The sequence below is a fragment of the Diabrotica undecimpunctata genome, chromosome 1 (genome assembly GCF_040954645.1).
Source record: "Diabrotica undecimpunctata isolate CICGRU chromosome 1, icDiaUnde3, whole genome shotgun sequence".
In the NCBI taxonomy this organism is placed as follows: Eukaryota; Metazoa; Arthropoda; class Insecta; order Coleoptera; family Chrysomelidae; genus Diabrotica; species Diabrotica undecimpunctata.
The window spans coordinates 120952217-120975676 of NC_092803.1; the positions used below are offsets into that span (position 1 = coordinate 120952217).

Here is a 23460-nt window from a genome sequence, read left to right on the forward strand (position 1 = left end):
GTTTCTAGTAGATAGTGGTCACTACCAATTTCATAACTCCTTTTTACCCTTACGTCTCTTATCCAGTTCTTCTCTGTTTTTTGCACTATAGTATAGTCTATAATTGATTGTTCGTCTCTTGATTTGACTTCTCTTGTGATCTTGTGTATCCTTTTATGTTGGAAGTGTGTGTTCATAATCACCAGGTTATTGTCTAGACAGAATTCGAGTAGTAATTTTCCATTTTTGTTGAGTTTTTCCTCCCCATAAGGTCCGATGACATTGTTCCATTTTTCTGTTTCTTTCCCCACTCTACTGTTCATGTCTCCTGTGATCGCAATTTTCTCTGTACAATCATTTATCACTTCTTGTGTTTGTATTGGTTTCCTCTGTATCCATATCTATGTCTACTCTTAGTATACGTTCGTTGTAATATATCCAATTTTTTATTTTGTTGATACTCTCCTTCTTTATCATGCACGCTACTCCTGCCTGAGCTCTCTTCTTATTTCTTTCTATCATATAAAATTAAAGAAATATGAACAACCATACTTTTGAAATTTACCAAAAATTTTGAATGTTCGATGAAACATTCAAATGAAGCAACAGTTACCTAACCCATAATTTCTTCGGACGTAACCAAACGATATCTGCTCTAAAAATAGTTACACAAATTCCAAATTGCGGTCTTGTCGATGAGTAACTGCAAGCAGTCTTGATTTGTAGCTACATATAGGTACTGTGATCGATTACACTTATATTAAAATTTTCTAAGAATAATAAATTGTATTTGAATTAATGTATATATAGTTTATTAAAAATATAAATACATGCTCAGAGATGAGGATTTTTTTAAATTCTTCTTTCGTCTATCCACTTCTTCAATTTATTATTAGTCGCAAACCTTTATTTAAACAGGAAGTGATATTTTGATTGTCGTCTAAAATATTTTATTTTAGATTTAGTAATGAAGTTGATGAGTATGCCCACTCCGCCAGAAAACTTTATTGGTGATCATCCCTTCTTAATAATATTGAAAGAACAAAGTGACGAACACGCTATAAGTAAATTGCTGTTCTTTGGAAAAATGTTTATACCGGCGTATTAGTAGTGCCACAATATGTTTTAAATTTGTAAACATCAAGATAACGTTACTGGAAATTTATTATTAGTATCTACATTCTACAGTAAGGACTTTTAGGTTTTGAGTATAGAAACCGGGTCAAATTGGGAGTATACCTATTATACTTATTTGTACTCCATTCATTTAAATATTTGGGTTTTGTTATTATATTTACATCTATTATGCACGAAATAACTAAAGGGTATACTTTAATTTAAAACAGGTATATTTGTTACTATTACATCGGAATTGTGCCCAGTTTTTATGTACCGTTCTAACATACTTATTAAAACAATAACTACTTGATGGATCTTTTGAAATTTACCAAGAATTTTAAATTATACTAGCGGACCAACTCGACATCGAGTTTTTTAAATGAAATTTTTATTTTGCGAGAAAAATTAAGAGATCAATACAAACAATATAAGCAAGAATATACATAACATTCATCAATAATAATACAAGTAAAAAGTGTATTAAATATCACGAAATATTTCGTCGAAAACAATGTTTTTATGCGCGTTTCGGGTCACTTCCGGTGTCGAATCGCAACCGGAAGTACATATTTAGATTCGTCTCGACGAGACCTTTCGATCCATATATACATTGTGGGGTCTAAAACAAAGTAAATTTTAACTTCCGGTCATCTCAAAACCGGAAGTGAATTTTTGTACCAAAAGTATATCTTGACAATCTCATACGTAATACTAATAATATTCCGAAAAAATATTTTAATTATCTAATATGGTTTTTGAGTAAAGTGGTGGACAAGAAAAGGGCTTAGCGTTTTAGTATATAAGATTTGAAATAATGAAAACAAATATTTAGATTTCATCTACTAAAAAATCGGCATTTTGTTGTTATTCTTATTTCATCTACCCCTTCGTCTATCTATTATTAGCTGCAACCCTTTATTTAAAAAGGAAGTAATAAAAAATTAAAATATTTTATTTTAGGTGTAGGAATGATGTTGATGAGTGCTATGCCCATTCCGCCAGAAAACTTCATTGCCGATCATTCCTTCTTAATTATATTAAAAGAACAAAATGACGAAAACGATATGAGTAAACTGCTGTTTTTTGGAAAAATGTTTACACCGGCGTATTAATAGTGTCGCAATATGTTTTAAATTTGTAAATATCAAGATATTTATTATTAACATCTACAAAAAAAGACTTCTAGGTTTTGACTAGGTATAGGAACCTGATCAAATTGAGAGTATTCCTACTGTACTTAATTTTTACTCAATTCCATTTACCTATTTTGTCTTTGTTAATATATTTGCATCTATTGGAGACGAAATAAATCTCAAAAGACAAAAAGATTAGATGTTGTTCTGAAGCTATTTTCTTGTGGCATTTTAAATTAATTTATATTTAAATGGGAATAAGCCACAATTAAAGGTTAAAATACGTTTATTGACGTTTCAATTTCCACTTCGGAAATCGTTCTCAAAATACAAACATTAGTAAATTAAACAAATTTTGTTTTTTTGTTACTTAGTGAAAAATTCTTCTAATAATTTAATTTTATCTGACTCATCTATATTGACAATTCAGACATACCTTATACATTTTAAAGTAGACGACTTTAAAATGATATTGCCAATATTGCTAAGTTGCGTTCCTGGGACGACTTTACTTATAAGATAGTTCATTCGATTACATGAAATCAACTTTAACTTGAGAATATCCGTCAGAAAAGATCATAACATGTAATTCGTCTTTAAAAAGACAAATACATGCCATGATGACAGTAAAATTCTCCTGTTAGTGATTCCATAGTAAATTATGAGGGAAAAATCAGGAAAAAAACCTCATAATACTATCCCGACATGGTAAGTATTTGATCGTGCGTTTAGCTTACCTTCAATAAACACCAAATTCCGATTTTATATGTTTGTTATTTAAAAAAACATAAATGATGTATTCTCTATATGTTACTGACTTGCCAATACTGGTATTTTCCTTTTAATAACTTCCTCTTTCAATATGGGTAACCAGATCCTACTACATTCTGCCGAGGAATTCACGACACAATTGGTCTCATTTAGCATAATTAGAGCCGCTTCTTTGATTTTTCTCTTTTTACCATCCGTTTCTTTTAGGACTATATTTGAATCATTCCATTGAACCCTATGTTCATTATCCCATGCGTGTTTACAGATTTGAGATCTATCAAATTCTCTATTTTTAATATAGGATTGATGTTCACTTATTCTAACATTTAATGGACTTGATGTTTCACCTAAATAAAACTGATCGCATTCACAAGGTATTTTATAAATGCAATTCTTTGTCCTTTCTTGTTCATTGTTAGGTTTGGTTTTGGACAAGATAGATCTCAACGTGTTTGTTGTTTTGAATGTTGTTGAAATGTTGAATTTATTTCCTATCCTTTTAAGCTTTTCCGATAATCCTTTTATGTATGGTATTGTTATTTTCCTCGTATTAATCCTTGCATATGCTGTAGGATCTCGTTCTAAGTTGTTTTGTTCTATTCGGTCGATTGTTGAAAATTCCTTATTTATAAACGATAAAGGATAATCATTTTTTAATAAAACAGATGTTAACAAATGTTTTTCCTCCAAGAACGAATTTTCGTTAGAACAAGTAATTTTGGCTCTATCGTATAAGGATTTAATAATTCCCTTTTTAATATTAATATTGTGATTTGATTTGAAATTTAAATATCTGTTGGTGTGTGTTGGTTTTCTATACACCTGAGTTTCGTATCCAGTATCGTTCTTAGAGATTAAAACATCCAGAAAAGGTAATGTGTTATTATATTCCTTTTCCATGGTAAATGTTATTGTCTCTTCTTTATCGTTTATATCATTTAGGAATGTGTCCAACAACTCTGATCCATGAGGCCACATTGAGAATACATCATCTACATACCTCCACCATACTGAGGGTTTTAAATTTTGTTTAGAAATAATATTTGTTTCAAAATCTTCCATAAATATATCGGCTAATAATGGAGATAAACTAGAGCCCATTGCTAGTCCAAAACTTTGTTTATAGAATTCATTATTTAGTTGAAAGTATGTATTATCAGTACATAATGTTATTAACTCCATTATAGCTGATATATTTAGTCTTGTTCTAGTTGCCAATGTATCATCACTTTCTAATTTTGTCTTGACTATATTTAAAGTCTTATCTAATGGCACATTCGTAAATAAACTATTTATGTCAAAACTTACTAAAGTATTATTTGGATTAAATTCAATATTTGATAATTTATTTAAAAAATGTTGTGTATTTTTTTATAAATGTGTCATTTTTATTTGCAATTGGTTTTAAAATATTTAATCAAAAACTATCAAAAGTTATTAAAAGGAAAATACCAGTATTGGTAAGTCAGTAACATATAGAGAATACATCATTTATGTTTTTTTAAATAACAAACATATAAAATCGGAATTTGGTGTTTATTGAAGGTAAACTAAATGCACGATCAAATACTTACCATGTCGGGATAGTATTATGAGGTTTTTTCCTGGTTTTTCCCTCATAATTTACTATGGAATCACTAACAGGAGAATTTTACTGTCTTCATGGCATGTATTTGTCTTTTTAAAGACGAATTACATGTTATGATCTTTTCTGACGGATATTCTCAAGTTAAAGTTGATTTCATGTAATCGAATGAACTATCTTATAAGTAAAGTCGTCCCAGGTACGCACCTCAACAATATTGGCAATATCATTTTAAAGTCGTCTACTTTAAAATGTATAAGGTATGTCTGAATTGTTAATATAGATGAGTCAGATAAAATTAAATTATTAGAAGAATTTTTCACTAAGTAACAAAAAACAAAATTTGTTTAATTTACTAATGTTTGTATTTTGAGAACGATTTCCGAAGTGGAAATTGAAACGTCAATAAACGTATTTTAACCTTTAATTGTGGCTTATTCCCATTTAAATATAAATTAGATTAGATGTTATTTAGATATTTAGATTAAATTCCACTTTTCAATATTTTTTCACTCAGCGCTAGTGATGGGAATATTCGGATGATTTTAATACTCGGATAGTAACATAAACGAAGTGACGTAAAATATATTTCTGTTATTACAGATATTTGGACATCTGATAGTAATAAAGCGTATATAACGGTAACAGGCCATTTTATTTTTAAGAGTGTCCTACGCTCACCTGTTTTATCAACGCGGGAACTACCAGGATCACATACGGGTGAAAATGTAGCATAACATTGGGTGATATTTTTAAGCATTGAAAAATTAAAAATAAAATGATAGTGGATGTTTCCGACAACGGGGCGAATATTAAAAGTGCTATTTCGAATTATTTTCAAATTTTTCATTTTCCATGTGTTGCTCATACCTTGAATTTAATAGTAACAAAGAGTTTGACAGATATTGTAGAATTAAATGACATTAAAAAAATGTAGTGACTTGTAAACCATTTTAAACATAGTAGTCTGGCATTCGATAAACTTAGGTCCGTTTAAGAACAGATGGGATTACCTAATCTAAAGGTAAAACTGGAGGTCGTTACAAGATGGAATTCTTGTTTCCATATGCTACAAAGACTTTTGGAAATAAAGAATCCATTGTGTGTTGCAGTAGCAAACTTGTCTAAATCACCAGAATTTCTTAATGTAGACGACTGAAAAGTTAATGACTGCATAACGGTGTTAAAACCAGCAGATGATAAAACAAGACTAATATATGGTGAGAATTACCCTACAGTGTCCTTGTTAATACCGATAATTCGAGAAATACAGTTTACGCTACAAAATACTACGACTGTAGCAAATGTTGGAAATTCTCTTAAATTAAAATTGTTATAAACTGCCCACCAGTTTGGGTGGTTTGGGTTTTGAGTTAAGTAAAACTATTGCCAAAGCTACATTTCTTGACTCAAGATTTAAAAAAATTGCATTCGGCAATAAAGAGAACACCAACAATGCAGAAAAGTGGGTGACCGACGTAAATAAATTAATATTAAGTCAAAAAACAGAGTCGACTGCTTCGCCTCAGTTAAAAACAAACTTTTGTCAGATAAATCAACCCTCTACAGAAAACTTGAATATATGGTCCCATTTTGACAGAAAGGTATCAGAAATACAACATTTTTGTGTATGAGTTGGCAGTGAAATATTTGTGGACTCCTGGAACTTCTGTATCGTCTGAAAGAGTCATTTCAAAAGCAGGAAAATGATCAAACTTGAGAAGTAAACTTCCTCCTAAAAATTTGGATCAAATATTTTTTTTTAATTCTCACTGGTAATTTATTTTTATATTTTTCGTCTCGATTTCACCGAAATACGTTTTTTATTTGACAGTATAAAAATTATTTGTGTTTACTCTTACTTTGTGTATGAAGTTTAATTTATTTTATAATATATTATTATATTACTGTTTTTTTTTTCGAACCTCTTAACATCAATCGCCTCAATCGTCCTTAACCCCAAAATAATTCATTTATCATAAGCTTGTACCAACGAATGGTCGAACGACACAAAAATCGTCAGAAACCAATTGGTCAGTGTGAGTAGCTATTTAGCTATGTATTAATTTCATACGTGTCACCTCTACTCGTGCTGATCAGTTATTTTTTGAACTTGTCTGGCTTAAAACTGGATTCGATTAAACATCTTTATTCAGTGAGAATCCGAATTTTCGTTGAAATTATTTCATTCCTGTCGACAATATTCGAATATCGATTAGGATATCGAATGCGATGTAATAGTATATCACACCGTTGTAGAATATATTTCGGTAGTCACTTCTGACATTAGTCCAAGTATGTTACTGAATTAAGCGAATATATTCGTAACTCGAATGTAATAATCGGATTATTCTGAGTATTTCAATCTTTGGATAACTGAGGATTTTTAATTCAAATTATCCCATCACTACTCAGCACCCTTTTGCTCTAACTTGACAGTATTATGGTATTATCGTATATTCGCTCCGTGCGTGACCATGGTAGGGGTACCTTGAAACGATGCCAGCGTGCGTAGAGGCGAAATATGACAAAATTGGACACTATCTTTTTACGCATAAATTTTATCAAAAATGTGTGCAAATACATGTTGCGTATTTAATTGTGCTAATAATAGCAAAAATAGTAAGTGTAGTTTTTATAGGTTCCCAAAGATTACATATAAAATAGAGAAAAGAAAAAGATGGATCCGTGCTATTAATATGAAAAAGTAAATATCACATAATCTCATTTTTATGCAATTGAAATAGGAAATATTTAAATAATTTACCTTAAATGATATTTTATAAGGCTTCAAGCTAACTGCAGAGTGCCTGATGACTTAAGCTTTTATATCATACCTTTTTCTATTACTGTGTTTAATTATATGCTCTTTCACTTGAAAAACTTGATTTGCCAGTACTAGATTTTTCCCTTTCTTTTCCGTTTGGGGTTAAAAAGATATATTATGATGAATTTTGAGAAACCCAGTTTTTAATACTACATTTATTTTGTACATAAACTGAAAAAATATTAAAAACTTAATTATTAATAATTGTCAATTTCACCTGTATTTAACAATGGCAAACATATGTCATATGTTTAACCTGAAAATTGGTAGGTCCAAAACAATCAGATGAAGGCGGTAGGTGTCGCGTCAGTCACGCACGGAGCGAATAGGCAAATACATATATTATGTATTAAGTCAATAAAATTGAATTGTATGATGATTACAAGTACTATTGACGTTGCATCTATATTCCTAACTGCATTTTTAATATTACATTACTTGACAGGTGCATTTAATATTTTATTAAATGTTCCTGTCAGCTCTCTGTTTAGTCGTTTAATTGACTTAAAAACGTACGTCTTAACTAACACACATATATTATCTATGAACTGATCTTTTTGTCTAATTCCACATTGGTATTTATTATATTTTTTGTGAGAACGACTTAAGTTTTCAGTATATAATTCCTAATTATATCTTAAGGGAGGGGGGGGGTTGACCCCCTCTTAAGATATAATTAAAATTTAAACATATTTTTAAATTTTTTTCTAAATTCCTACACCACTAGTTTTCTCTCTTTTAGTATATTCACTTTGTAATTATTTCATTTCTGAAGTAGTTTTTTATTCTTTAGTCACATTGTGTCGTATAAAGTGTCTTCAAGTATCGTATCTTTACCTTGTTCTATGTGGCGCATTATTTCCTCTCCTTTTTGGTAGTATTTATCTGTGCTGAAGAGATCTTGAAAATTCTGCTTCTTGCAATTGATGTTCTTGAAATCCAACTCATATGTTGTAACAAAAAAGAAATACTTTACCTTAAATTTGTGTGGGATTCTAACGAATCGTGACAAAGGAACGAGAAAACGATGTAAAATGTTAAAAAATAATATTGTTCGTACCAAACAAAATGTATTTGAAAAATCGGTAAGATAGTTTCGAAACAAATTCAGATTTCTGCGTTAATCTGAACCTTCTAAAAATGCAAGGTATAACAGACGTTGATAAAGATGTTAATAGAGACATGGGGAATCTAAAATTTGCATTCCACGACATGTCTATCAACTAAGCAGAAATCCTAACGAATTTGTTTCTTGTACTCATACAGAGTAGATCCGAATAAAATGAAAAAGACAGCAAAGATTTGATTTCACGTACAAAGCGTCTATGTATCTGTTGATACGTATTTAGACTTAATAAGTCTCATCAGAACAGTTATTCATAGGCGTTCTCAACTAAGTCTTACAATAATTTATTTACACTGACACTATTTACACGATTCTAATTTATATACTACATTTCCGCATTACAATTCTTCAAACTCGATAAAACTATTCAGACTAACTTACTTTTTAAATAAAAATGTCTATATAAATATATATATATATATATATATATATATATATATATATATATATATATATATATATATATATATAATGGCCGTTATTCTGGAGTCCCCTCGAATTCGGACGGCGACCTGTGTTGACCCTTTTCGAATAGGATGGAATGCCAGACCGGTTTTTAGCGGACCGGAGAACCTACTAGAAAATACTTGTTAGAATAATAAAATGTTTACAGGTTAAATATGAGTCATATTTATCGTAACAGTATAATATAAAATGAAAATGAAGAACAAAAGCAAGTGACAATTCAACAACTAGATCTAATTGAGCCGAGTGTTGATTTGTTTTGTACGGTTTCGGTTGTTATTCTAGTCTCGGTCTAGTTTTATTACCTACTATAGTAATATTGTTTTATTACTAGTATTTTACTTTAGCAATTGGTATATGTATCTTCTTTTCTAGTAATATTTTCAGGATGGCTTTCTACTAAACATTGTTGAACAAGTTAACTTTATGAATCGTTTGTTTTATTCAATGGATTAAGTTTTCTAATTATAAACCTTGTGTTTGTTAATCTTTTTTTTTTTAAGGAATTTGTCAGGTTTTTCAATTTCGTCAAAATTAGGCGAAATATAGTAATCCTTTTAAAATATAGTACATGTATACAAAAGTATACAAAGCACTCGCCATCACTAAGGATTATATTGTCAAAAATCTTTAACAGTACACTTTTATTTGTTCAAGCTAAAGAATTGATGATCTTGGATAAATATCTATTGTGCTACCATTTTATTGAGCATTTTCTTATCTAGTCTTTGGTTGTTTCGTCACCATCTTTCGTTTTAATTTGAATTTTTACTTTGACTTCACAAATACTCCCGTTCTACTCATCTTTTAAATTATCAGCTGTTTCGTTTAGGTTGAAAGCTGGTGTTGTGGGTGTTATACACATCGAAATGTTCGATTAGCCAATACGTAATAATATGATTGACATCAAAATGTGCCTTTCCCATCCTCAGCTTGTTAATTTTGCCTTTTATTTTAATATAAACAATATTTTTGGTTGTTTCGTAAATTACATAAACACCAGAAATATACCGAACGGAACAGAATTGCTTGGACCGGGATCCTTTCCTATAACATCCACAAGAAATAATAATACCGAACATAAAAGGATTATCAGGGTAAGTAGAAACGATAGTAAATAAATTCAACATTTCAACAACATTAAAATAACAAACACGTTGAGATCTATTTTATCTAAAACTAAACCTAACAATGAACAAGAAAGAACAAAAAATTTTATGTATAAAATACCTTGTGAATGCGATCAGTTTTATTTAGGTGAAACATAAAGGCCATTAAATAAAGTGCACATCAATCTTATATTAAAATTAGAAAATTTTATAGATCTCAAAGGTGTAAACACGCATGACAAAATGAACATAGGTTTCAATGGAACGATTCAAGTATAGTCATAAAAGATACAGATGGTATAAAGAGAAAAATCAAACAGGCGGCTTTAATTATATTAAATGAAACCAATTGCGTCTCAAATTCGTTCGCGGAATACAGTTCTGATTACCCATACTACAGATCTGGTTACCCATATTAAAAGGGGATGGCAATAGAAAGAAAATACCAATGTTAGTAAGTCAGTAACATATGGAGGATACATCATTTATGTTTTAAAATAACATAGGTACTAAAGAAAGATTAGAATTTTTTTACTAAAAAATTAAGTATCAAAAACAAAATTTGTTTAATGTAATAATGTTTTGGAATTTCCGAAGTGGAATTCGAAACGTCAAATAAACTTTTTGAAAGCAAAATTGTAGCTTATTCGCAATAAAAAATAATAAATTATTAGATGCTGAAGTGTGCGCCACATTCACCAGATTACTTTAGTGCAGATCATCCCTTCTTAATTGTATTGAAACATCAAAATGACGAAGATTCTATCAGCAAAATTTTATTTGCTGGAAAAGTTTTTAGACCGATGTATTAGTATATTTACTTCTATTATTTTCGAGATTATTCTACTAGAAATAAGTCATAATATAACTTTTAGTATCTATTATATTGATAAAACATTCTTCATATTTTTCCAAATATAGGGCTAATGGCTTTTATATTTTGCATACAGACATTTATCGAATTACTAAATTGTTTTGCCTCTAGATTAACATTCCGGCCATTATTTATCATACCCATAAAAATCAGGTTAGTACGATGTTATATCTTTCCTATACTGTTGTACGAAGTTGAGTCGTGGACTCTCACAGACGCTTCCTGCAAGGAAATTGAGACTTTCGAAATGTGGCGTTTACCGCCGAATCCTGAAGATATCCTATACCGACTACTTTACTAATCAGGACTTTTATTAAGAATGTAAAAAGGAAACGAGTTGTTAACCACAATAAAAAAGCCAAAATCAAATATCTCGGTCACATCAAGAGGAACAACGAAAGATATGGGTTCCTGCAACTAATTCTACAAGTAGAACGAAAACGAGGACCAGGAAGACGAAGGATTTCCTGGCTGAAAAATCTACGTACGTGGTTCAACATAACAACCACAAATCTTTTCAGTGCTACAGTGTGTAAAATACAGACTGCCATGATGGTCGCCAACTAGGCACTACAAAAAGAATGAACCTTTAGCAAAACTGGCATCTGTCATTTTTTGCATTGTTTATACTTTAAGCTTTCATTTCGAAAAAAACTGATTAACGTCTTTCTATTAGATGGTAATTGAACGCAGTTTTTGTGCAGGTTTTAAACATACTCTACTAAACTAACAAAAAATTAAACTTGACGTTGTAACTATAGTTTTAACCTATAAAAAATAAAATATTAACAACATTTTATATTAACCACATTGTACATTAACCTTAGTCAAAACTTAAATTATTTTATGTTCTTTTTAATTAAGTGGTTAAATACTTTTTTTAGGACACTGATGATGGAATACTTATTCCGAAAACGTTTTGTCAATTTAACATAGCCCAACTGGGTTTTTTATATACCTTTTTATAAAGGATTTTATTCAAAAAAATTTTAATATATGGTATACAGCCAAATACAGGAACTTAGTTTCCTTGTGGATTATAAAAAATATAAAATAAATGAGAAGAGAAACGAAATTTTAAAAATTCCGTGTTTTTTTTTAATTGTGCAACTACACAAAAATGGCGGTTTACTGTGTTCTCGTGGAAACTTGTTTGGTTATTATCATCGACGCCATACGGCATTTGCTCCTTCTGAATATTTTAGATTAGAGGCGTAGCTGACATTTTTTAATTTTGTCGTCATGTTCGTAACTTGTTATATTATTTTATTAGCTAATTCTTTCGATAATAATGAGACAGATACTTCCTATCAGACCACCAGTATGTATTTTCAAAAATCATGTTCTTGGTATTTGAATCGCTACCAATGATGAATGTTGTTTGACAATAATTTCATTATACGATAAGATTTTGTCTAAATCCCATAAAATTCATACGCTTTCAATTTTTTTTTTTTGATGCTACTTTCAGTAAATTCTCCAATTATGTCTAGCCTTCAAACGCTTATATGAAGCAACAAGTTGCCTAAATCAAGATTCCTTTGGACGCAACCAAACAATACACGCTCTAAAAAAAGTTACACAAATTACAAATAGCTGTCCGATCGATAACTAACTGCAGCCAGTTTCGATTGGTAACTACAGATAGGTACTGTGATCAATTAACATTTAACACATTTGTACATAATGGTCAATTTGAAGAATTAAAATTTGAATCTGAATCCCACATATTTTTTAAATTTATCAAGAATAATAAATTATTATTTGAATTAATATAGATACAGTTTGTTGATAATTATAAAACATATGTTTTCAACTTACCCGCAAGTCTTTATTTAAAGAAGAAGTAATGTTTTGATGGTTCTGTAAAATATTTTATTTTAGATTTTGAAATGATGTTGATGTGTATGCCCCTCCGCCAGAAGACTTTATGGCCGATCATCCTTTCTTAATTACATTAAAAGAACAAAATGAAGAAAACGATATGAGTAAACTGCTGTTTTTTGGAAAAGTGTTTACACCAGTGTATTAATAGTGTCACACAATGTTTTAAATTTGTATGAAGATAACGTTACTGAATATTTAAAATTAGTATCTACATAGGTTTGACTTTTAGGTTTTGAGCATAGAAACCTGGTCAAATTGCGAGTATATCTACTATCCTTCTATATATCTCGAAATCAACTCCTGTTGTATGCAAAAAGGAATATGTCACATTAAGTTTTCGTGGATTTCAAACGAATTTTGATAAAGGAACTAGAAAACAGTGTAACCTGTTACAAAATGTTTTTTTCTATTCGTACCAAACAAAATATATTTGAAAAGTTTGATTTTTATGTACCTTTGGCTTACTTTACTAGTAATGAATACAAAATTTATTAAAATTATTTGTTCTTTGTATCTGTATATATATTAATATAAAATAAATAACGGTAAGAAGTGCTGAAAAAGCAAAAAGCAATATGATACTATAAAATAAATTAAAAATGAAGAACAAAAGCAAGAATAACAAAAACCAGTTAAGAGCGTAGGCGTAAAATTTCGGACCAATGCTTTTTAAATGCATTCATTTTTTTCGAATCCCGAGAAAACTGATAAGTATTTTTTAAAAATTTAAACGCAGAATGAAAGATTACGTTATTGTGGACCAAAAGTCCCTGAGAACTTCTATATTGTTTATTTTAATAAGTTGCAGGGGTGAAAAAGAAGAGAAAATTTAGTGTGATTTTTAATTTTAAATATCTTACTCAAAAATTTTTTTTTGTTTATTCTAAGGGACTTTCGGCCCTCGATAATAATGTAATCTTTCATTCTGCGTTTAAATTGTTCAAAAATACTTATTAGTTTTCTCAGGATTCGAAAAAATGAATGTATTTCAAAAGCATTGGTCAGAAATTTTCCGCCTACGCTCATAAAATAGAAATATTTTAAACGTATACAAAGGAGAGAACAAAGAGATATTTGAAAACAAAAATAGAAAATAGGCAGGAATAGAGCTTAATTAGGTGAAATCACACAATAACCTGTGAAGAAAGACGACAGAGAACAATAAAACAAAGAAAAGGCAAAATGATTCCCCTCGAAAAACGTTCAGAAGAGCTCATATTAATGGGCGACTGTTACTCCCACTCAGGAATGACAGACCCGTATAAATATATATACATAAAGAGGAGTGTTCACACATTTCGGGTGTCTATGGTATCAAAATGATTGATCTCTGAGAGATGTTTTTGCATGATATTGAGGTCTAGGTTATCTGGCATGCTTGAGTAACTTCCACAGTTTCTAAAGCATCTAAAACTCACAAGCAGTATTATTTTTTGCTTTCTTATTTAGATATTCACCAATTGTTCATCTGTTTGTTATTCTGTAAGGGGATGAGGATCTTCTGAAACCAATGCCACTAGTAGTTTCCACTCTCCATTGTCTCCTTATTTTTGCCCCAAAGTATTTAACATGCAATCATTAATACGCTTGTTACATTAGTAAATATTGTTTGTGTAGTTAGTTTGTGAACTAGTATGAGATCGGGCCTATTACGTGACTCTAATCAATATGTATGCACGTAATGGTCCCAATACATTGTAGTTGCCATTCTCAAACAATTGTTTACAATATTTGTTTTTAATGGTTCGATATTATTGAACTTCTTAAGTATATATTACATTGATCTTGATTAGATCTTATTAGGTCTTTTAATACATTTTTAAAAGTCCATCTCTTGGAAGTACACAGATTAGGTTGTATGTAACATTTAAAAGCCAATCCTGATATAGATACTCTAAATTTTTAATTATATTTTTTAAAGATTAACCATGTTACTCACCTTAGTTTAATACCTTGTATGTTAAATATTATTTTTTATTAAAATTTAAATTGTATATTTTACCACAAACTATTACGAACTCGAAAATTAAATGTATGTATTCTATATTGAGTTAATAAATTTTACTGTTTATATATTTTGATGTTTCTTTAGCTGACTAATTGTAATTATGTTTATTATGCCTTGTACGAACAGACAAAAAATTTAGTTTAGTACAGTTGGCTAACCTACAAAATGTCGTCTGTTTTTACGTTCAATTATTTTTTTGTAAATTTCACGGCTTTATCCCCTATAAAATCCCCTCAAGAATTTAGAATTGGATAATTCTTTTCCTGGGGTGAAGAGCCCATTCCTTACCATACAATTAGGCACATAGAGATGGCGGCCATAGCTCACTTAAACGGCCCGGGTTAGATCCTTTATAATCCTATAAAATCTCCCAAGAATTTGGAATCGGATAATTATTTTCCTGAGGTAAAGAGCGGATTCCTTACCATATAGACGTGAAGCCACCCGTTATTGTGCGATCTTTTTAACTGTCTATGTATATGTATTAGACTAAAATATCTTCAGCGTCAATTGAGAAATATTTACAAGAAATATTGATACTGAAATTACTTTAAAAATATGAAAACTACTTACGGACCCTTATTGAAGTTCCTTGCCAAATACTGCTAAATCGTTTGTATTCTTTGTGGTCTTGACTATTGACGTAATACAATAATAACGTACCCTCATCATCACTTAACAAAAAAGGAGCTGGAAAGAAAATAATATTACTTTAAAAATATCAAAACCACTGAAGGGCTCTTATTGAAATTCGGATCAAACTAGCGGAATTTTATGTAAAGTTGTCACTACGCCCCTTTGTGGCGTACTGACAACTTTGAGGAACAATTAACTTAGTTAACCAACTTCCCCGAATTTTAGATATTATAGCTGTGATCAGTATATTTTTTGCAATTGCTTATATATGTCAAATTCCACATAAAATCGTCTTTTTTATGCCAGAAAACACGCGTTTTCAAATTTGAAGGCACGCTCCTCAGACCGAGTTTTTTTTTCGTTCTTCATACTTTAAACGTGAAAGTATAGATAATATTTATTTGACATTTTTTAGATAACTTATGAATAAATTGAAAGTTGCGGGGCAACGTCTTCAAGGTACTAAATAGTCGTAATATTGGAAAGATTTCTTCAAATAAATTATTTCAAGTGCAATAAACCATATTATACAAATATAATTTTTGAGATACAGCAGTACAATAACCAATCACACATCATATAAACAGTACATACAATGTGCGATATTTACAACCTTCATGTTACTTTTTGGAACTTTCGGCAGTGGCGTAGCCAATACACAATTTGGGGACTATCAAGAATACATTCTTTTATTTTGTTACTGCTTCCTATGAAGTTAGGAAGGAAAAGATTAGGTTGGGTTTAGAAACCACATTTTTAGTTAAATTAATTTAACTGAAAATGGTTAATTATTAACATATGTTTTTATTGTTTTATCAAATACGTTTTTGGGAATAAACCACATATTGTTTGATAAATTTTTTTTGATTACCGCAATGTTATTTTAAATAATGGTGAAATAGTAAAAAAATAAAATCATGAATAAAAATAATATTTATTATTAATATATTTTGTATATTTTATATTCCCTTTGAAAGTAATATTACTTATTCCAGAGTAATTTACTTATTAAAGCGCAGCTTCTATACTGGCGTTGTATTACTTTTTTCTCTATAGTAAAATACTGAGGCGAGCGTCATGAAAGTAGCGCCATAAGAAGGCGTCACGGATAGAGTCACGAAATGGCGTTCTTCACGTCGATTCACTACACTCGATCAATTCGTTTTTAGTTATCATATATTTATTTTAAGCAGGATTAAATTAAAAACTGCATGAAAAATAACTTACAATATACAGACATAAGAAGTAAAAAATTAAAAGGATATCTGTCAATAAAAAAATTTATTCGTAACAATTGTCAAAATTTAAAAGTTATAAATGTCATCTAATTTATAACATTATTGAATCACATGTTTAAATTCTTATGACACTTCCCGTTTTAAAATAATTTCATGTAAATACAAGTATTATTTAGAAACATCTTGTTTAGTTTATACAGTGTGACCCATTTAGATTGGAAACACCTCTATAAAATTTGAAGTTGTTAACCGATTTTAACCAAATTTTTTTTTAATGTCATGTAATAAAAGGTCTATTGCGGGACAAAATATGAAATATTTAGTTAAATTTTCAGGGCATTCTACGATACTTTTTTTTCGTCGAAAATGGAGAATTTGTATTAGCGATTTTTTTATTAAAAAAATTTCTACGCCACTGTATTAACAGAAACATGGAAACATAATTTTAGTTTAAATCCTAGTTACCTCTACCAATCCACCATCTAATTGGATACATTTGTCGTAGCGTTTATGAATATTTCTAATTACATTTCTTAGTTGTTGGGGAGTAATTTCTGCACATGCCTGTCGAATTCTTGCACGAAGTTCGTTTACGTCTCTTGCACGGGTTTGGTTAATTTCTTTGTTTGATACCTCCCTAGAGAAAGAAGTCTAAAATTGTGAGATCTGGAGATCTGGGTGGCCAATCTATCAACGGACTACCCCGGCCTATCCAACGGTTCGGATAATTTTCATTTAGCCATTGCTTCACGGTTCTGGCGTAATGAACAGAACACTCATCTAACTGGATATAAAATGTAATCGTTCATTAATTGGGAGCTCATCAATAGCATCCCACAAGTCGGTGTTTAAAAATTCTAAAAAGTTCTGTGAGTTCAAGTTTTCTTCAAAAAAGAAAGGACCAATAACTCGTTCAATATACCACACCAGACATTGATTTTTTGAGAATACTGGCTTTTACAGTTTATTACCCAATGGGGATTATGTGCTGTCCCATAGCGACAATTTTGTGATGATACTACTCCATTTGTAGTGAAAGTGGCTTCGTCGGTAAACAACACGTTTTTTAGAAAATTTATATTGTTTAAATATTAACCTTGAGCCCATAAACAATATTCTAAACTTTTTTTCTTCGTCGCCTTCTTGTAATGTATGTAAGAATTTTGGTTTGAAAGGTTTAATATTATTTACCTTAAGACATCGCCGGATACTCTCTCGAAGCACATTCAAATAAAAACTGGCATTCCTTAAACTGGCATTAGGGTTATTTCTGAAATGATCTAAAATGATTTGATCATTTCCTATTCTTCTTTGTAACGGGTTATTTTTTAAAATTAGTTTTGATACTGCACCATATTCATTAAATATTCTATTTATTTTGTTTACCGTACCGCATCTAATATTAGGACGATCCACATGTCTATCATTAAATATTGTAAAAACTTCCCTGGCACTTCTATCTTTATCTCCCAAAAGACGTATAATTTCAATTTTTTCTCTCAAACTTAATCTTGCAGCCATGACAGAAAATATTATTAAAAGAATTTTGAAGAGAATATTGAAGAGAATACAAATTCTCCATTTTCGACGAAGAAAAAGTATCGTAGACTGCCCTGAAAATTTAATTATATATTTCGTATTTTGTCCCGCAATAGACCTTTTATTACATGACATTAAAAAAAAAATTTGGTTAAAATCGGTTAACAACTTCAAATTTTATAGAGGTGTTTCCAATCTAAATGGGTCACACTGTATAATAATTAAATGTACTATCAAATGATATTTATTTATATTTTATTATTAATTTAAAATTTCATCTGAATTTGACAGGTCTGTTAGAAGTAAACAACGTATGCTTTGTTAATAATGTCAACAGGTGGCATTATGAGCAAACATAATAATCCGTTGAGTTATTTGAATATAATATAATTTGTTTGAAATATAAATAATAAATAAATAATAAACTTGCTTTATTCTATTTTAATAATATTTAAATTTTAAACATACAGACAACAGTATTATGCTTTGCGCTAGTCTGCTGTGCTGCCTACTGTAGCATCTTTTTTAAAATACTGCTGTAGTCAAAAATTAAAAAGTTAGTGTTGTATAATATAGTTTATTGTATTTAAAATAATTTTTTTAATAGCATTTTTTCAAAATACCGACTAGGTACTAACTTTGGAAACGTTATTTCGCAACTTTAAGTCTACCCACAAGCTATCCAAGAAATGTTAAATAAAGAAGATTATCTCTACTTTTATTACTTAAAATTGAAATATATACTTTTTTTTAAGTGGAATTTTGTTAAGGGTCCCATAGGTGCTATAGAACCGATACTACAGCGATTTCAAGTCGCGATACTTTTCGTGAAAATGTAAAATTTCGATGACGAAATTTTAAAAAATCGCTTGAAAAAAGATGAATATTTTCCTTCGGGCAAATTGGAAGAGTGTACCTTCAAATTTGAAAATCGTATTCTATACTTCTAAAATCTATCTTCTTTGTCAAACCATCAAATGTGTAATGGTATTTCTGAGTAGGTATTAAGAAATCATTTTTAGCAATGTTAGAATCGACTCCATATGGAATAGTCGACGAAGGTTATTGTCAGGCGATCAAGGTAGCCATGTGTGGAGACACCCACGTCCTACTTCCAATGTAAATGAATTAAACTGAGAAATATAGTAATCGCCTATCGTGCATAAAGTACATAATTATCTCGTAGGGCTACATTGCGTAGTAGATTAGACAAATGGTGCATTAAAAAGTGGGGGCCTATTAGTTCTTTATTACTCCTATTCAAAAAGTTATTTAAATCTATATTACTGCGAACGAGATTTCCAAATCGCATATGGATTTTCCTCTGTCCAAATGGGGAAGTTGCGCGAGTTATTTATTCCACCTCTGTTAAATTGGGCTTTATCGGTGAATAGGGTTCAAGTGATTAATATTATCAATCCACCTAGCGAAATTTAACCGTGAGATTTCATCTCCTATATGCAATCGTGATAATATGTAAATTATTATTTTTTAAAATCTTGTTATCCTTTGATTGAGCACATTTATAAAAAATTTTAAAATAAAAATATTATATCAAATTGGCACCGTCTTTATTCGACAAAATTAGATATTAGGGATGATTAAAATATTATTATTATTAAAAATAAATATAATACGGGCCTTGGTTCTACTAATTATTAAGAATTGTTTTTTTATACAAAGAAATACATTTTTGCAAGAGAAATGGTTCAATTTAATAAACTTTTAATTCATCGTTAAATTTTAATTTTTTTAATAAAAAGTGAGTAATTTTGTAGGACAAACAAATACACATTTTTGTCTATTTTCAAGAACCTTATTGAGTTTACAAAAACCATATACATCTAGGGTAAAATTTTTGTAATAAACAAAACAGACTTAGTCGAAAGTTTGCTTTTTGTAATGACGGAACTTTCTTCTGGGTTTGTCCACTACCGTGGACATGTATGGGTAGGAAATTATTGTTATTAATTTATGTAGAAAAGATAGTGCGATCTGTTATAAATAAAGCTTAAATATTTGTTTAAAATGGGACAAGCAATATTTACTCTATATAAGTTTGATACATGAACTGCCTTATGTCGCTTTCTTATTTAGCACAGTTGAAGTAAATATCGATTCCTATTCTACGATTTTTTATTTTCAGCTATGATATTTGAGTACTGTTGTTTGGAGATAGAGGAAGAACCGGAAGAGTTCATTGCTGACCACCCTTTTCTATTTATACTGCAGCATACTGACAATCAAGAAAGCAACATTATTTTTAAAGGAAAAATTAGTCGATTAGAGTTATAACTGTTATTCGTTCACACTTAACGTTTACAATAAATATTTTCACAATTAAGAAATTTTGTTAAATATTTATTGAACTATTTTAGTCTTTGGGTCTCTTTGAATCCATTAGTAAAAATATGAAAGTGTCCAAAACTAATTATGTATGTTTGATACGAATTATATTGTAGCATGTTTAAAATTAAACAAGCGGTTCTAATTTAAATAAGACTATTTATTTATAAGCTTACAGCACGATAATATCTTATAAACTTGCTTATTCATAACAGCGCTCCGTTTATATAGGTACCAAAAGTATTTACGCCTCTTAGATCTAAACGTCCTGATCGGCAGCTTTAAATGAAGGTTCAGGATGGCGGAATCTGCAGGACTATCCAGCTCTGCTTAAACCCCTCAGGAAGAAATAACAGTCTACTGTCTTTGAAGGACACGATCACTTCTGGTTAATGCAACATAGTAATTCGTACGCCGGTTTCTGGGAAGATCACTTCAAGCTTGCTTCTGACAATCTTCCAATGCAGATTTTCTAGTGCATGGCCTATCGTTGGTAAGGCCAAATTTTTGATGTCATAATTGCACACGATTTTCTTTAAATTAGAGCACGCCATATGGCTTCGTAGCTTGCCCTCTCTGTATAAGACTTCCTGGTCACCATACTACCACATACAGCAAAGATCGAGGAAAATCTTCTAATCGGAGTATTCTTTCAACTTTGGCTGCTGATTTTTTAACTCGTCCATGTGACCGAACTTCTTATTGAATACGCACGAGATTCCTTCTGCCATAGAGAGACGTTTTCCGGAAGACCAAAAAGATTCCGCTCAACTTCTGTGGTCACGCCGAATGTAGCACGCTTTCTTTCTGCGTAATTTGGTCGTCGGTTTTTTACGGTCATTTATTATAATTTCATACCTTACCATTGTGTTTGCAGTTTGGGAGACAAGCCTCGACGACTTCTGGATTATAAAGCCAGACAAGATCACCTACTTCAAATCTTTCATTCTTGCATGAGAATCAAAATGATCTTTCATCCTGTCATTTCTTAACTTCAGGAGGTCGACACATTCTTCGCTTGCAACATGTTCTTCAGAAGGTCTGCAGCCAAACTCCAAATCGCAGGGCAAACGAACTTCACTACCCAGCATCAGACGGGTTGGAATCTGGTCTGTAGTTTCATTTATTGCCGAGCGGTAGGCCATTAAGAATATATTAATGTGCTGGTTTCAATCTCTTTAATGTTCGGATACAACTTTGGGCAGGTGTTTACCCATCGTTCGGTTCATCCTCTAGACCACTCTATCTGATTGAGGATGCAGGGGTGTCGTTCTGGTCTTATTGACAACAATCAATTTATAAACGTTTTGAAAGTGGGTGGACTCAAAGTTTCGCCCTTAATCGAAGTGGATTTCCAAGGGAACACAAAATCGGCTGAAGAATTTTTTAACAAGTACCTCTACAACGGTAGCAGCTTCTTGATTTGGTATCGCATAGGCCTCGGTCCATTTACTAAAATAATCCACACCTACGAGGATATATTTATTTCCAACATCCGTTATATATCATCATACACTTATAAAATCAAGTAACACTATAAAATATCGACTCTCATTTAAGATTAGATGTCCATATATATGAAATAACAAAGTGTTTGAGAGCTTTAGTTACAATGTTACAAAGTTCAAATTTCTCAAATTTAAAATATCTAAAAATATTATACTCTGCACTAGTTGAATCTAGAATTAGATATGGAATTCTTGGGTAGGGCGGTGTACAAAACAACTTGTTTAAAAAAAGTTGACATATTACAAAAAAAATATTGAAAATAATAATTAATAAAAAAGTGACATACTCCTCTCATTTATTATTGCGTAATACTAACGTAAGGGATATGAGGCCACTTTATGATGTATTCTCTGCTACTATACACATACAACCAAAAACATATCCTGCGTACAGTCGCCACCAAATTGTTGTAGAATGTATTATCTGCAAGTCATTATGAAGTGAAGTGATTACTTCAAACATTTATTTATTTAGCGTATGGCTCAATACATGGAATAAATACAGTAATAATTGTAAAAAACGTAAGTATATAATTCAAAAATACAAACATAAGATTATATAAAAACGAACATAGACAAAATACAGATAAAATACAAGATACTACAAACAGATAAGGTTATTTCTTTAAGTCAAGTTGACCTATCCATTCAAGGCTTGCAGGCGTAGTTTTGAAAAAGTCTTTTGGGTCCCCTCGATATGCCCTCAATTCACATGTCTCCACTATGTGTTGGATGGTTTGATCTGGAGCTCCATAGTCGCAGCTGGAGGTAGGCTGTTTTCCCCATTTATGTAGGTTGTGTGCGCATACTGCTTGTCCCGTTCTAATTCGGTTTAGGCTCTTCCATATGTTTCGTGGCTGGTCGAAGCCATCAGGCTTTTGGACTGGGTCAATAAGGTTGGATACTTCAGGTGGGGCTTCCTCAGTCCACAGCGTGCGCCATCTGGAGGTAACATTGAAATCATCTGCTGTTAGCTGTTGGGCTGTTCTTATGGGCGGTTTTCTGGATGGGAGTCGGTTTGCTGCTAAACTCGGGATATCTTCATGGATTGGTAGTTGCAAGTTGCTATTTACTTTCGAATATTCCGTTATCAAGGCCTTTTGTCTTCGTAGAATAGGCGGAAGAATATGGCTAAGGATCGGAAGAGAATATAGTGGAGTAGTCTTGATGCAGCCGCTAATCATTCTCATTGCTATATTAAGCTGCGTATCAACTATTTTCACATGACGACTATTTAGCCAGACCGGTGCACAGTACTCTGCCACAGAATAAACCAAACTTAGCTAAGATGTTCGTAGTGTGTCCGCAGA

General features: G+C 30.8%; 1 protein-coding gene across 18 annotated transcripts in view; it reads left to right on the plus strand.

Annotated features, from left to right (window-relative positions):
- Positions 1-23460, plus strand: part of LOC140431103 (leukocyte elastase inhibitor-like) — a 228099-nt gene that overhangs the window by 144916 nt on the left and 59723 nt on the right. For 2 of the 18 annotated variants that reach the window (XM_072519104.1, XM_072519111.1), the window contains one exon: positions 20443-20644. The exons of 13 other annotated variants lie outside the window; for them this stretch is intronic. Coding sequence is in view for 3 of the 5 variants with exons in the window: in XM_072519111.1 (XP_072375212.1) it covers positions 20443-20591 (149 nt within the window). In the remaining 2 variants the exon portion in view is untranslated. Of the gene's footprint in view, positions 1-2058; positions 2436-12872; positions 14951-20442; positions 20645-23460 lie in introns of those variants that run through there. 3 more of the 18 variants (XM_072519100.1, XM_072519164.1, XM_072519083.1) reach the window with 2 other exon arrangements.